General features: G+C 42.5%; 2 protein-coding genes across 2 annotated transcripts; both read right to left on the minus strand.

Moving 5' to 3' along the window:
• Positions 1–8192: 8192 nt before the first annotated feature.
• LOC136784096 (uncharacterized) lies at positions 8193–9973 on the minus strand. The gene is made up of 2 exons (XM_066744599.1): positions 8597–9973; positions 8193–8549 (listed from the first exon to the last, which is right to left on the minus strand). Exons 1-2 carry the CDS (start codon positions 9971–9973, stop codon positions 8193–8195), a joined length of 1734 nt encoding a protein of 577 aa, XP_066600696.1.
• A 27-nt stretch (positions 9974–10000) lies between these two features.
• On the minus strand, positions 10001–13018 carry LOC136784097 (uncharacterized). Its single transcript, XM_066744600.1, has 2 exons — positions 11803–13018; positions 10001–11724 (listed from the first exon to the last, which is right to left on the minus strand). Exons 1-2 carry the CDS (start codon positions 13016–13018, stop codon positions 10001–10003), a joined length of 2940 nt encoding a protein of 979 aa, XP_066600697.1.
• Positions 13019–13950: the final 932 nt, after the last annotated feature.

Consider the following 13950-nt stretch of genomic DNA (forward strand, 5'->3'; position numbering starts at 1 on the left):
TAACTCACTTGCGGTCAGAGAGTACATATAAAGGGGCTAGGATAACTCACTTGGGGCCAGGGAGTACTTATAAAGGTGCTAGGATAACTCACTTGGGGTCAAGGAATACTTATAAAGGGGCTATGGTAACTCACTTGGGGTCAGGGTGTCCTTATATGGACTAGGGTAACTCACTTGGTGTCTGGGAGAACTAATATGAGACTAGGGTAACTCACTTGAGGTCAGGGAGTACTTATATGGGACTAGGGTAAATCACTTGGGTTCAGGTAGTACCTATATGGGACTAGGGTAACCCACTTGGGGTCAGGGAGTACTTATAAAGGGGCTAGGATAACTCACTTGGGGTCAGAGAGTTCTTATATGGGAATTGGGTACCTCACTTAGGGTCAGGGAGTACTTATATGCGACTAGGGTAACTCACTTGCGTCAGAGAGTACATATATAGGGGCTAGGATAATTCAGTTGTGGTCAGGGAGGGACTAGGATAACCTACTTGGGGTCGGGAAGTATTTATAAGGGACTAGGTTAACTCACTTGGGGTTAGGGAGTACTTATATGGGACCAGGGTAACTCACTAGGGGCCAGGATGTACTTATAAAGGGGCTAGGATAACTCACTTGGGGTCAGGGAGAAGGTATAAGGGACTAGGGTAACTCACTTGGGGTCAGGGAGTACTTATAAAGGGGCTAGGGTAACTCACTTGGGGTCAGGAAGTATTTATAAGGGACTAGGGTAAGTCACTTGGGGTTTGGGAGTACATATAAAGCGGCTAGGGTAACTCACTTGCGGTCAGAGAGTACATAGAATTGGGCTAGGGTAACTCACTTGCGGTCAGAGAGTACATATAAAGGGGCTAGGATAACTTACTTGGGGTCAGGGAGTACTTATAAAGGTGCTAGGATAACTCACTTCGGTTCAAGGAGTACTTATAAAGGGGCTATGGTAACTCACTTGGGGTCAGAGAGTACTTCTATGGGACTAGGACAACTCACTTGCGGTCAGAGAGTACATATAAAGGGGCTAGGATAACTCACTTGGGGCCAGGGAGTACTTATAAAGGTGCTAGGATAACTCACTTGGGGTCAGAGAGTTCTTATATGGGACTAGGGTAAATCACTTGGGGTCAGGGAGTACCTATATGGGACCAGGGTAACCCACTTGGGGTCAGGGAGTACTTATAAAGGGGCTAGGGTAACTCACTTGCGGTCAGAGAGTTCTTATTTGGGAATAGGGTACCTCACTTTGGGTCAAGGAGTACTTATATGGGAGTAGGGTAACTCACTTGGTGTTTGGGAGAACTAATATGAAACTAGGGTAACTCACTTGAGGTGAGGGAGTACTTATATGGGACTAGGGTAAATCAATTGGGGTAAGGGAGTACCTATATGGGACTAGGGTAACTCAATTGGGGTCAGGGAGTACTTATAAAGGGGCTAGGGTAACTCACTTGGGGTCAGGAAGTATTTATAAGGGACTAGGGTAACTCACTTGGGGTTAGGGAGTACTTATATGGGACTACGGTAAATCACTTGGGGTCAGGGAGTACCTATATGGGACTAGGGTAACCCACTTGGGGTCAGGGAGTACTTATAAAGAAGCTAGGGTAACTCACTTGGGGTCAGAGAGTTCTTATATGGGACTAGGGTAAATCACTTGGGGTCAGGGAGTTCTTATTAGGGAATAGGGTAACCCACTTGGGGTCAGGGAGTACTTATAAAGAAGCTAGGGTACCTTACTTGATGTCTGTGAGTACTTATATGGGACCAGGGTAACTCACTTGGGGCCAGGGTGTACTTATTAAGGGGCTAGGGTAACTCACTTGGGGTCAGGAAGCACTTATAAGGGACTAGGGTAATTCACTAGGGGCCAGGATGTACTTATAAAGGGGCTAGGATAACTCACTTTGGGTCAGGGAGAAGGTATAAGGGACTAGGGTAACTCACTTGGGGTCAGGGAGTACTTATAAAGGGGCTAGGGTAACTCACTTGGGGTCAGGAAGTATTTATAAGGGACTAGGGTAAGTCACTTGGGGTTTGGGAGTACATATAAAGGGGCTAGGATAACTTACTTGGGGTCAGGGAGTACTTATAAAGGTGCTAGGATAACTCACTTCGGTTCAAGGAGTACATATAAAGGGGCTATGGTAACTCACTTGGGGTCAGAGAGTACTTCTATGGGACTAGGGCAACTCACTTGCGGTCAGAGAGTACATATAAAGGGGCTAGGATAACTCACTTGGGGCCAGGGAGTACTTATAAAGGTGCTAGGATAACTCACTTGGGGTCAGAGAGTTCTTATATGGGACTAGGGTAAATCACTTGGGGTCAGGGAGTACCTATATGGGACTAGGGTAACCCACTTGGGGTCAGGGAGTACTTATAAAGGGGCTAGGGTAACTCACTTGCGGTCAGAGAGTTCTTATTTGGGAATAGGGTACCTCACTTTGGGTCAAGGAGTACTTATATGGGAGTAGGGTAACTCACTTGGTGTTTGGGAGAACTAATATGAGACTAGGGTAACTCACTTGAGGTGAGGGAGTACTTATATGGGACTAGGGTAAATCAATTGGGGTAAGGGAGTACCTATATGGGACTAGGGTAACTCAATTGTGGTCAGGGAGTACTTATAAAGGGGCTAGGGTAACTCACTTGGGGTCAGGGAGTACCTATATGGGACTAGGGTAACCCACTTGGGGTCAGGGAGTACTTATAAAGAAGCTAGGGTAACTCACTTGGGGTCAGAGAGTTCTTATATGGGACTAGGGTAAATCACTTGGGGTCAGGGAGTTCTTATTAGGGAATAGGGTAACCCACTTGGGTTCAGGAAGTACTTATAAAGAAGCTAGGGTAGCTTACTTGATGTCTGTGAGTACTTATATGGGACCAGGGTAACTCACTTGGGGCCAGGGTGTACTTATTAAGGGGCTAGGTTAACTCACTTGGGGTCAGGAAGCACTTATAAGGGACTAGGGTAATTCACTAGGGGCCAGGATGTACTTATAAAGGGGCTAGGATAACTCACTTGGGGTCAGGGAGAAGGTATAAGGGACTAGGGTAACTCACTTGGGGTCAGGGAGTACTTATAAAGGGGCTAGGGTAACTCACTTGGGGTCTGGGAGTACATATAAAGCGGCTAGGGTAACTCACTTGCGGTCAGAGAGTACATATAAATGGGCTAGGGTAACTCACTTGCGGTCAGAGAGTACATATAAAGGGGCTAGGATAACTCACTTGGGGCCAGGGATTACTTATAAAGGTGCTAGGATAACTCACTTGGGGTCAAGGAGTACTTATAAATGGGCTATGGTAACTCATTTGGGGTCAGGGTGTCCTTATTAGGACTAGGGTAACTCACTTGGGGTCAGGGAGTACTTATATAGGGGCTAGGGTAACTCACTTGGGGTCAGGGGTACTTCTATGGGACTAGGGTAACTCACTTGAGGTCTGGAAGTACTTATATGGGAGTAGGATACTCACTTGGGGTCAGGGAGTACTTATAAAGGGGCTAGGGTAACTCACTTGGGGTCAGGAAGTATTTATAAGGGACTAGGGTAACTCACTTGGGGTTAGGGAGTACTTATATGGGACTACGGTAAATCACTTGGGGTCAGGGAGTACCTATATGGGACTAGGGTAACCCACTTGGGGTCAGGGAGTACTTATAAAGAAGCTAGGGTAACTCACTTGGGGTCAGGGAGTACTTATATAGGGGCTAGGGTAACTCACTTGGGGTCAGGGGTACTTCTATGGGACTAGGGTAACTCACTTGAGGTCTGGAAGTACTTATATGGGAGTAGGATACTCACTTGGGGTCAGGGAGTACTTATAAAGGTGCTAGGATAACTCACTTGGGGTCAAGGAGTACTTATATGGAACTAGGATAACACACTTGGGGTCAGGGAGTACTTATATGGAACTAGGATAACACACTTAGGGTCAGGGAGTACTTCTATGGGACTAGGGTAAATCTCTTCGGGTCAGGGAGTACTTATGGGACTAGGGTGACCCACTTGGGGTCAGGGAGTACATATTTTGGACTAGGGTAGCTCACTTAGGGTAAGGGAGTAGTTATAAAGGGGCTAGGGTACACACATCGGTTCAAGGAGTACTTATAAGGGAACTAGGGTAACTCACTTTGGGTCAAGGAGTACTTATATGGGAGTAGGGTAACTCACTTGGTGTCTGGGAGAACTAATATGAGACTAGGGTAACTCACTTGAGGTCAGGGAGTACTTATATTGGACTAGGGTAACCCACTAGGGGTCAGGGAGTACTTATAAAGGGGCTAGGATAACTCACTTGGGGTCAGAGAGTTCTTATATGGGAATAGGGTACCTTACTTAGGGTCAGGGAGTACTTATATGGGACTAGGGTAACTCACTTGCGTCAGAGAGTACATATATATGGGATAGGATAATTCACTTCTGGTCAGGGAGTACTTATATGGGACTAGGGTAACTCACTTGGGGTTAGGGAGTACTTATAAAGGGGTCAGGGTAACTCACTTGTGGTCAGGGAGTACTTCCATGGGACTAGGGTAACTCACTTGGGATCAGGGAGTTCTTATATGGGACTAGTGTAACTCACTTGGGGTTAGGGACTAATTATATAGGGGATAGGGTAACTCACTTGGGGTCAGGGAGTACTTATTTAGGGTCTAGGGTAACTCACTTTGGGTCAAGGAGTACTGATGAGGGGACTAGGTTAACTCACTTTGGGTCGAGGAGTACTTATATGGGAGTAGGGTAACTCACTTGGTGTCTGGGAGAACTTATATGGGACTAGGGTAACTCACAAGGGGCCAGGATGTATTTATAAAGGGGCTAGGATAACTCACTTGGGGTCAGGGAGAAGTTATAAGGGACTAGGGTAACTCACTTGGGGTCAGGAAGTATTTATAAGCGACTAGGGTAACTCACTTGGGGTCTGGGAGTACATATAAAGCGGCTAGGGTAATTCACTTGCGGTCAGAGAGTACATATAAATGGGCTAGGGTAACTCACTTGCGGTCAGAGGGTACATATAAAGGGGTTAGGATAATTCACTTGGGGTCAGGGAGTACTTATAAAGGTGCTAGGATAACTCACTTGGGGTCAAGGAGTACTTATAAAGGGGCTATGGTAACTCACTTGGGGTCAGAGAGTACTTCTATGGGACTAGGGTAACTCACTTGCGGTCAGAGAGTACATATAAAGGGGCTAGGATAACTCACTTGGGGCCAGGGAGTGCTTATAAAGGTGCTAGGATAACTCACTTGGGGTCAAGGAGTACTTATAAAGGGGCTATGGTAACTCACTTGGGTTCAGGGTGTCCTTATATGGACTAGGGTAACTCACTTGGGGTCAGGGAGTACTTATATAGAGGCTAGGGTAACTCACTTGGGGTCAGGGAGTACTTCTATGGGACTAGGGTAACTCACTTGGGGTCTGGGAGTACTTCTATGGGACTAGGGTAAATCTCTTCGGGTCAGGGAGTACTTATGGGACTAGGGTGACCCACTTGGGGTCAGGGAGTACATATTTTGGACTAGGGTAGCTCACTTAGGGTAAGGGAGTAGTTATAAAGGGGCTAGGGTACACACATTGGTTCAAGGAGTACTTATAAGGGAACTAGGGTAACTCACTTTGGGTCAAGGAGTACTTATATGGGAGTAGGGTAACTCACTTGGTGTCTGGGAGAACTAATATGAGACTAGGGTAACTCACTTGAGGTCAGGGAGTACTTATATTGGACTAGGGTAACCCACTAGGGGTCAGGGAGTACTTATAAAGGGGCTAGGATAACTCACTTGGGGTCAGAGAGTTCTTATATGGGAATAGGGTACCTTACTTAGGGTCAGGGAGTACTTATATGGGACTAGGGTAACTCACTTGCGTCAGAGAGTACATATATATGGGATAGGATAATTCACTTCTGGTCAGGGAGTACTTATATGGGACTAGGGTAACTCACTTGGGGTTAGGGAGTACTTATAAAGGGGTCAGGGTAACTCACTTGTGGTCAGGGAGTACTTCCATGGGACTAGGGTAACTCACTTGGGATCAGGAAGTTCTTATATGGGACTAGTGTAACTCACTTGGGGTTAGGGACTAATTATATAGGGGATAGGGTAACTCACTTGGGGTCAGGGAGTACTTATTTAGGGTCTAGGGTAACTCACTTTGGGTCAAGGAGTACTGATGAGGGGACTAGGTTAACTCACTTTGGGTCGAGGAGTACTTATATGGGAGTAGGGTAACTCACTTGGTGTCTGGGAGAACTTATATGGGACTAGGGTAACTCACAAGGGGCCAGGATGTATTTATAAAGGGGCTAGGATAACTCACTTGGGGTCAGGGAGAAGTTATAAGGGACTAGGGTAACTCACTTGGGGTCAGGAAGTATTTATAAGCGACTAGGGTAACTCACTTGGGGTCTGGGAGTACATATAAAGCGGCTAGGGTAATTCACTTGCGGTCAGAGAGTACATATAAATGGGCTAGGGTAACTCACTTGCGGTCAGAGGGTACATATAAAGGGGTTAGGATAATTCACTTGGGGTCAGGGAGTACTTATAAAGGTGCTAGGATAACTCACTTGGGGTCAAGGAGTACTTATAAAGGGGCTATGGTAACTCACTTGGGGTCAGAGAGTACTTCTATGGGACTAGGGTAACTCACTTGCGGTCAGAGAGTACATATAAAGGGGCTAGGATAACTCACTTGGGGCCAGGGAGTGCTTATAAAGGTGCTAGGATAACTCACTTGGGGTCAAGGAGTACTTATAAAGGGGCTATGGTAACTCACTTGGGTTCAGGGTGTCCTTATATGGACTAGGGTAACTCACTTGGGGTCAGGGAGTACTTATATAGAGGCTAGGGTAACTCACTTGGGGTCAGGGAGTACTTCTATGGGACTAGGGTAACTCACTTGGGGTCTGGGAGTACATATAAAGCGGCTAGGGTAACTCACTTGCGGTCAGAGAGTACATATAAATGGGCTAGGGTAACTCACTTGGGGTCAGGGAGTACATATAAAGGTGCTAGGATAACTCACTTGGGGTCAAGGAGTACTTATAAAGGGGCTATGGTAACTCACTTGGGGTCAGAGAGTACTTCTATGGGACTTGGTGTTATCCCCGACAACTGGAGATAGGCAGCGTGGATCTTCCTTTATTAATTCACACTGTATTTAATGTTTCTGATCCTCTTTATTCAAACTGTTCTAGTGTGATCGGTTTTGTGGATTATCGACCACCCTGGAGATCTATGTGAAGTCGTTAATGTTACGAAAGAAAAAAGTATTCTACGCGCCCTTGCTACCCTTTATATAGACAGCTAGCTCTCACGAAGCGAAGATCACGTGCCCACCCGAATCGATACGACGACGACCGATCGACCCCTTCGGATCCCGAGATCTCCAGAATTGTCCTTCTTGTAATTTTTATCGAACAACACTAGTCGCGCGACTAGCTTGGGGTTTAGGCATCGTATAGTGTGTATATGTTATACTATTAGTTATTTCCACTAAAGGAATATCGTGGGTACCTTTTTAATGGTACATAACATACTCCCCCCGTTGAGAGGGTACCGATCAATCACCATTACATGAAAAGTTCATACATAGTTAGTACAATGGTTGATGTAACAAAGATTCATTTATGACATAATATTAAACAAATACAAAGATATTATAATATAAGTATTATGAGTATTTCACAAGATATAATTTGAACAAATTTACAAAGTTCAAAAGAAATGAATTAAATCTAAATGTTAATGCATGTTGCATTATTTATTCGTGGACGCATTTAAGCGCTAATGACAAAATTAATTATTTTTTTTTATATTTTTGTCGAGGACAACCTCGTTTATCGATTATCTCTTCGGATCATTCATTTAATGAAATGATTCAGGTAAATGGCTCATTCTTCATTTAGTAATGGAGAAATGTATTTCGTACCCCGTTTTAAATTTCCGGAAGCAGTTCTCAATGTTACTGCTCCCACAATGCCATCGTTGCCAGCATGTGTTTCAATGATACGTCCTAATACCCACTGAGAGCAGGGTAGTGATTTGGTTTTTATTAAAACCAGTTCGCCGATTTTGACATTCGAGCTATTTTTAAACCATTTATTTTTAACTTGCAGTTCATGCAAGTATTCTTTATTCCATCGGTTCCAGAAATCTTGGCGAACCTTTGATATATGTTGCCATTATGATAATCTGTTATCTGGGGTTGAAGACAAGTCTTCCTCCAAAATAGAGGTCATTGGTCGACCAATCAAATAATGACTCGGAGATAGTGCTTGTAAGTCATTCGGATCGGTTGATGCGGACATTATCGGACGTGAATTAAGCACACCCTCGATTTCGACAACCAGAGAATTGAATTCTTCCAATGTAAATAAAGAATTTCCCACAACGTGATATAAATGGTGTTTAAATATTTTGACTGCGGACTCCCACAATCCGCCAAAATGAGGTGCGGTCGGTGGAATAAAGTGCCAGTGAATTTGCCTTTTACTCATTTCTAGTTCAATTTTGCATGCATCGTCAAGTGTATTGAACATCTGATATACTTCCTTTAATGTATTATTAGCCCCGACAAAGTTCGTACCATTGTCCGAGTATACATGTTGGGTAATCCTCGTCTAGCCATGAATCTGCGTAGGGCAGCTAAAAATCCTTCCGTTGTCATATCTGTGACTACTTCCAAATGAATGGCCTTAATTGCCATACAGACAAATACGCAAACATAGATTTTTAATTTATTACGATTTCTATACTTTTTTTCTTTAATAAAAAACGGTCCGCAAAAATCAATACCCGTATGGCTAAACGGAGGTGATGCTGTTACACGGACAGAAGGTAAATTACCCATTGTATAATTTACAGCGTTAGGGTTGTACCGAGAACAACGTACGCAGGACCTAATTATTTTTCGAATATAATTCTTACCATTTAACAACCAAAATTTCTGACGTATAGTGTATAGCGTGGATTGTATTCCTGTATGAAAATATTTATTGTGTGTTTCACGTATTAGACAATCGGTTAAATGGTGTTTTGGTAAGAGTATGGGGTATTTTTTGTCAAATGTTAAACTAGAATTACGTAGACGACCCCCTACCCTAATTATATTGTCCTTATCTAAGAAAGGACTCAAATTAGCGAAGGATAAGGAGTTTTTATTCCCAGAGTTTTTTAGTGCCTTGATAATATCTGAAAAATATAACTGTTGCATTATCTTAACTGCACATAATTCGGCATTATTTATCTCTTCGATTTGTAACCGACCTACAAATTTGTTATTTTTCCGAAACCGTAAACAATAAGCTATGATTCTAATCGTTTTTTCATAAGACGAAAACTTATGGAGGACATCGAAATCCATTATCGTTGCGGCTAAACAAATTTCTTTCTTTAACTCTGGAATTTCGATGTGTTGAAGTACATGCTTCGGCCATTGATCTTCTGATTGGACTAACCATTTAGGTCCATTTTTCCAAAGATGATTCTCGATGAAATCATATGGTAATTGGCCTCTACAGATGGCATCAGCTGGATTATCCTCTGATTTAATGTGACGCAATTCGTGAGGCGCACTAAGTTGCCTCGTATTATTCACTCGATTCGCTACGTATGTTTTCAGATTTTGTGGGGGAGTGGCCAACCAATGCAGTACCATGGTGGAGTCACACCAAAATATACACTGATCGAATTGATTGTAATCGATGGTTTCAATGATATCCTTATACAATTGTGCTAATAAAAATGCTCCACAAAGTTCGAGCCGCGGAATGGTTAATGGTTTAAGGGGGGCGACTCTAGATTTCGCACTAATTAAGTTCGACTTTATTGTCCCAGACCTATCGACTGATCGTATGTATAAGCACGCTCCGTACCCATTGTTGCTGGCGTCACAAAACCCGTGTAGTTGTATATTTTGACAATCAATCCCCAACAATCCTCTGTCGAATGATATCGAACCCATGGTTCGCCATTGATTTACGAAATTCGTTTAATCGGTATGAATTTCTTGTGGTAACGATTCATCCCAATTTAAACCCGTCCGCCAAATATTTTGCATTATACGTTTCAAATAGAGAATTATAGGACCTATCAGACCGAGGGGATCAAAAATTTTTGCTATATTTGATAACGTATTCCGTTTGGTTAGACTCTTGTTAATTTCTATGGGATTAGGCGTATAGTAAAATTTGTCGTCCCGTGCATTCCAAGTAATTCCAAGAGTTTTTAAATTATTGTCTATATTTAAGATATAATTTGCATGAATAGAATTCGAAGGTAAATCCTTTATTATGCTTAGGTCGTTAGATGCCCACTGACGTATCGCAAACCCTCCTCGCTCTAACAATGAAATTAATTCGTCCCTTAATGAACGGGCTTCTTCGATCGTTCTTGCACCTGTTAATAGGTCGTCAACATAAAGATGTCCCTTTAAAATTTCAGCAGCTCTTGGATACGTACTACTTTCATCGGTTGCTAATTTTTTGATAGTACGAATGGCTAAATAGGGGGATGACGAAATTCCGAATATTAGTGTGTTCAGTTGCAAAGTTCGCAATTGACCCTCGTGACGCCACAATATTTTTTGAAAACGTCGATCTTCTTCATGTACTAGTATCTGCCGATACATTTTTTCAATGTCGGCTGTGAGTACATATCTGTACATACGGAAGCGAATTAAGTGAGATATCAATCTATCTTGAATCGTCGGTCCTGTCATTAAGACATCATTTAACGAAACCCCGGATCTGTCCTTGGTAGAAGCGTCGAAAACAATTCTAACCTTTGTAGTGAGACTTGCGCTTTTAAACACCGCATGATGCGGCATGTAGAAGCCTGTATTGTCGTCATTGTCCGCCAGTTCCATATGACCGAGTTGCAAATATTCCTTTATAATATTCGTGTATGCTTCCTTTAAAGCATTATTTGATGATAGACGCCGTTCTAAATGTATAAGACGTTTAGTGGCAACTTCTTTAGATCCATCAAAATTTACGATTCGTTTACGGAATGGTAACCTGACAATATAACGGCCCGTTTTGTCTCTAGTGACGGTGTTTATAAAGTGTTTCTCGCATTCAGTTTCCTCCTTTGAAAGGAATTTCACCGGTAAAACTTCTTCCACTTCCCAAAATTTAGTCATCAAATTTTCTAAAGAAGTGGAACAATGCACCTGCTCATGTTCCATCGAATTTGTCAATCCACCGGCTATTACCCAACCTAAAAGTGTCTTTTGTAAACACAATTTGATATCATTTTGTGACAAATTTATTTGTCCGATAGCGAATAACGGTAACGTTACACCTGAACCTATTAAAATATCTACAGGTCTGGATATGTGAAATTCTGAATCTGCTAATTTTATATTTTTTGGTAATTTAATGAGTTCGCGCGGAAACGATTCTATTGGTACCGAATCAGATATTCTTGGCATAAGTAAACATGTTAACTGTATGTTATAATCATTATTTGATGATTTAACAGTCACCTTTACTGATCCTTGCGCGATGGTATTCATGCCATCTACGGTTTTAATCATTTTGCTGCATGGGTCGATTCGTATCCCTAACCTTTTCGCCATGGTTTCGGAAATAAAATTGTTCGTTGCGCCTGTGTCTAATAAAGCACGACCATAAATATATGCATGATGACGATTTCGGAACATCACACGAGCGGTTGGTAGTAATTGTGACGTAGAAATTGAATCTACTGGGTCTGTGTTGTCATATTCAGTTCGTTTACGTGCTAGTCATGATACTACGTCAGTAGAAGTCTTCGATTCTTTTGTGTCACTATTCATTACTTCTTTGTTTAAGTGCAATAAAGTGTTGTGACGTTGTTTACATATTGTGCATCCCGATAGCTTACAAGGCTTTCCTTTGTGTGATCTCAAACAATTATAACATAATTTTGATTTTTTTATAAAATTGAAACGATCTATCGGTGTTTGTTTCCTAAATACTTCGCATCTGAACAATGGGTGAGACGCAGTTTGACAGGCTATGCACGATCGAGTTTCTGTGGATGTAAACACTTGCCCAGTAATACCCTTACGACGTTTCTTCGCGGAAGAGTCGTGTCCGTCAACATCGGAATCGTTTGATCTTACGCGTTCGCGCCTCGACGCGTTCACGGCACACTTATATAAGAATTCGTACATGGCTTCTAAACCTGGGTATTCGTCTCGCGTTAATAACGCTTCCCATTGATTAATCACTGATTTTGGCAATCTGGATTCCAAAATGTGCACTGCTATTTCTGACGTTACATGCACGCCTAATGTTCCTAATTCAGCTATGTGCTGTTGCATGTCGTCCGCCAATTTAGATAATCCTTTCGTGGATTCTTTTTCTAAAACCGGTAGATTTAGCATTGAGGATATATGTTTAGATACTAAAATACGTTTAACTTCATATGATCGTTCCAGTATTTCCCAAGCCTTTGTGTAGTTGGCTGAGCTTACCGAAAAAATGTTTATCTTTTTCGCTGCTTCTTCGACCAGCACTGATTTTAAGTAATGCAGTTTATTTACATCGGATAAATCGGTACGAGAATCAATGAGACTACGAAAGGCATTTTTAAAAGAAAGCCATCCCTCGTATTTACCGTTAAATACTGGTAACGAAATTTGTGGCAATTTGACTATTCGTTTTTCTGTACACGTTGAACTCGAGGTTGCATCTATCTGTGTATGATTGCTAGCAACACTACAAACTGAATTTGAATTATCTGTGTGTGAGGATGATAAAATATTTTCTACTCTACTCGCGAGGGTATAAAATCTTTCTTGTAATGATTCTAATTCATTTTGGTGGTCTTCATTAGAATCTAGAATCATCAACTGGTCCGCTAATTCTTCGAAATTATGGAACAATTCGGTTAACCTTTTCATACGAAGTTTTATCACTGTATTCTCTATGTTGTCTTTGTCGAGGATGTTGCTTACTGTTGTCATTTGTGCTTTTAGCGCTGTCCGTTTTTGGATAATTAGTCTAACGCGATCCGCCATTTTCCGATAAGAATGATCCGAATGACCTACCTTTTATGCTCGTCTCCTTTGTCTCTTGACTTCAATAAACGTTCACCTCACAGGAGGCACCAAATGTTATCCCCGTCAACTGGAGATAGGCAGCGCGGATCTTCCTTTATTAATTCACACTGTATTTAATGTTTGTTATCCTCTTTATTCAAACTGTTCTAGTGTGATCGGTTTTGTGGATTATCGACCACCCTGGAGATCTATGTGAAGTCGTTAATGTTACGAAAGAAAAAAGTATTCTACGCGCCCTTGCTACCCTTTATATAGACAGCTAGCTCTCACGAAGCGAAGATCACGTGCCCACCCGAATCGATACGACGACGACCGATCGACCCCTTCGGATCCCGAGATCTCCAGAATTGTCCTTCTTGTAATTTTTATCGAACAACACTAGTCGCGCGACTAGCTTGGGGTTTAGGCATCGTATAGTGTGTATATGTTATACTATTAGTTATTTCCACTAAAGGAATATCGTGGATACCTTTTTAATGGTACATAACACTAGGGTAACTAACTTGCGATCAGAGAGTACATATAAAGGGGCTAGGATAACTCACTTCGGGTCAGGGAGTACTTATAAATGGGCTAGGATAACTCACTTGGTGTCAGGGAGTACTTATAAGGGACTAGGGTAACTCACTTGGGGTCTGGGAGCACTTATAAAGGGGCTATGGTAACTCACTTGGGGTAAGGGAGTACTTATATGGGACTAGGGTAACCCACTTGCGGTCAAAGAGTACATATAAAGGGGCTAAGATAACTCACTTGGGGTCAGGGAGAAGTTATAAGGGACTAGGGTAACTCACTTGGGGTCAGGGAGAAGCTATAAGGGACTAGGATAACACACTTGGGTCTGGGAGTACATATGAATGGGCTAGGGTAACTCACTTAGGGTCAGGGAG

Source organism: Prorops nasuta, unplaced genomic scaffold, assembly GCF_024137725.1.
Source record: "Prorops nasuta isolate Cenicafe-Biocafe unplaced genomic scaffold, Cenicafe_Pnas_1.2 PNAS00046, whole genome shotgun sequence".
NCBI classification, from domain to species: domain Eukaryota; kingdom Metazoa; phylum Arthropoda; class Insecta; order Hymenoptera; family Bethylidae; genus Prorops; species Prorops nasuta.

Bases quoted from the DNA above. Each gene is read 5' to 3' on its own strand.
- LOC136784097 (XM_066744600.1), bottom strand. From the start codon at position 13,018: ATGGCGGATCGCGTTAGACTAATTATCCAAAAACGGACAGCGCTAAAA. The intron at 11,725-11,802 runs GTGACACAAAAG...ATGACAACACAG, and splicing joins AAACAAAGAAGTAATGAATA to ACCCAGTAGATTCAATTTCT.
- LOC136784096 (XM_066744599.1), bottom strand. From the start codon at position 9,973: ATGGGTTCGATATCATTCGACAGAGGATTGTTGGGGATTGATTGTCAA. The intron at 8,550-8,596 runs GTACGAACTTTG...GAAGTATATCAG, and splicing joins ACATGTATACTCGGACAATG to ATGTTCAATACACTTGACGA.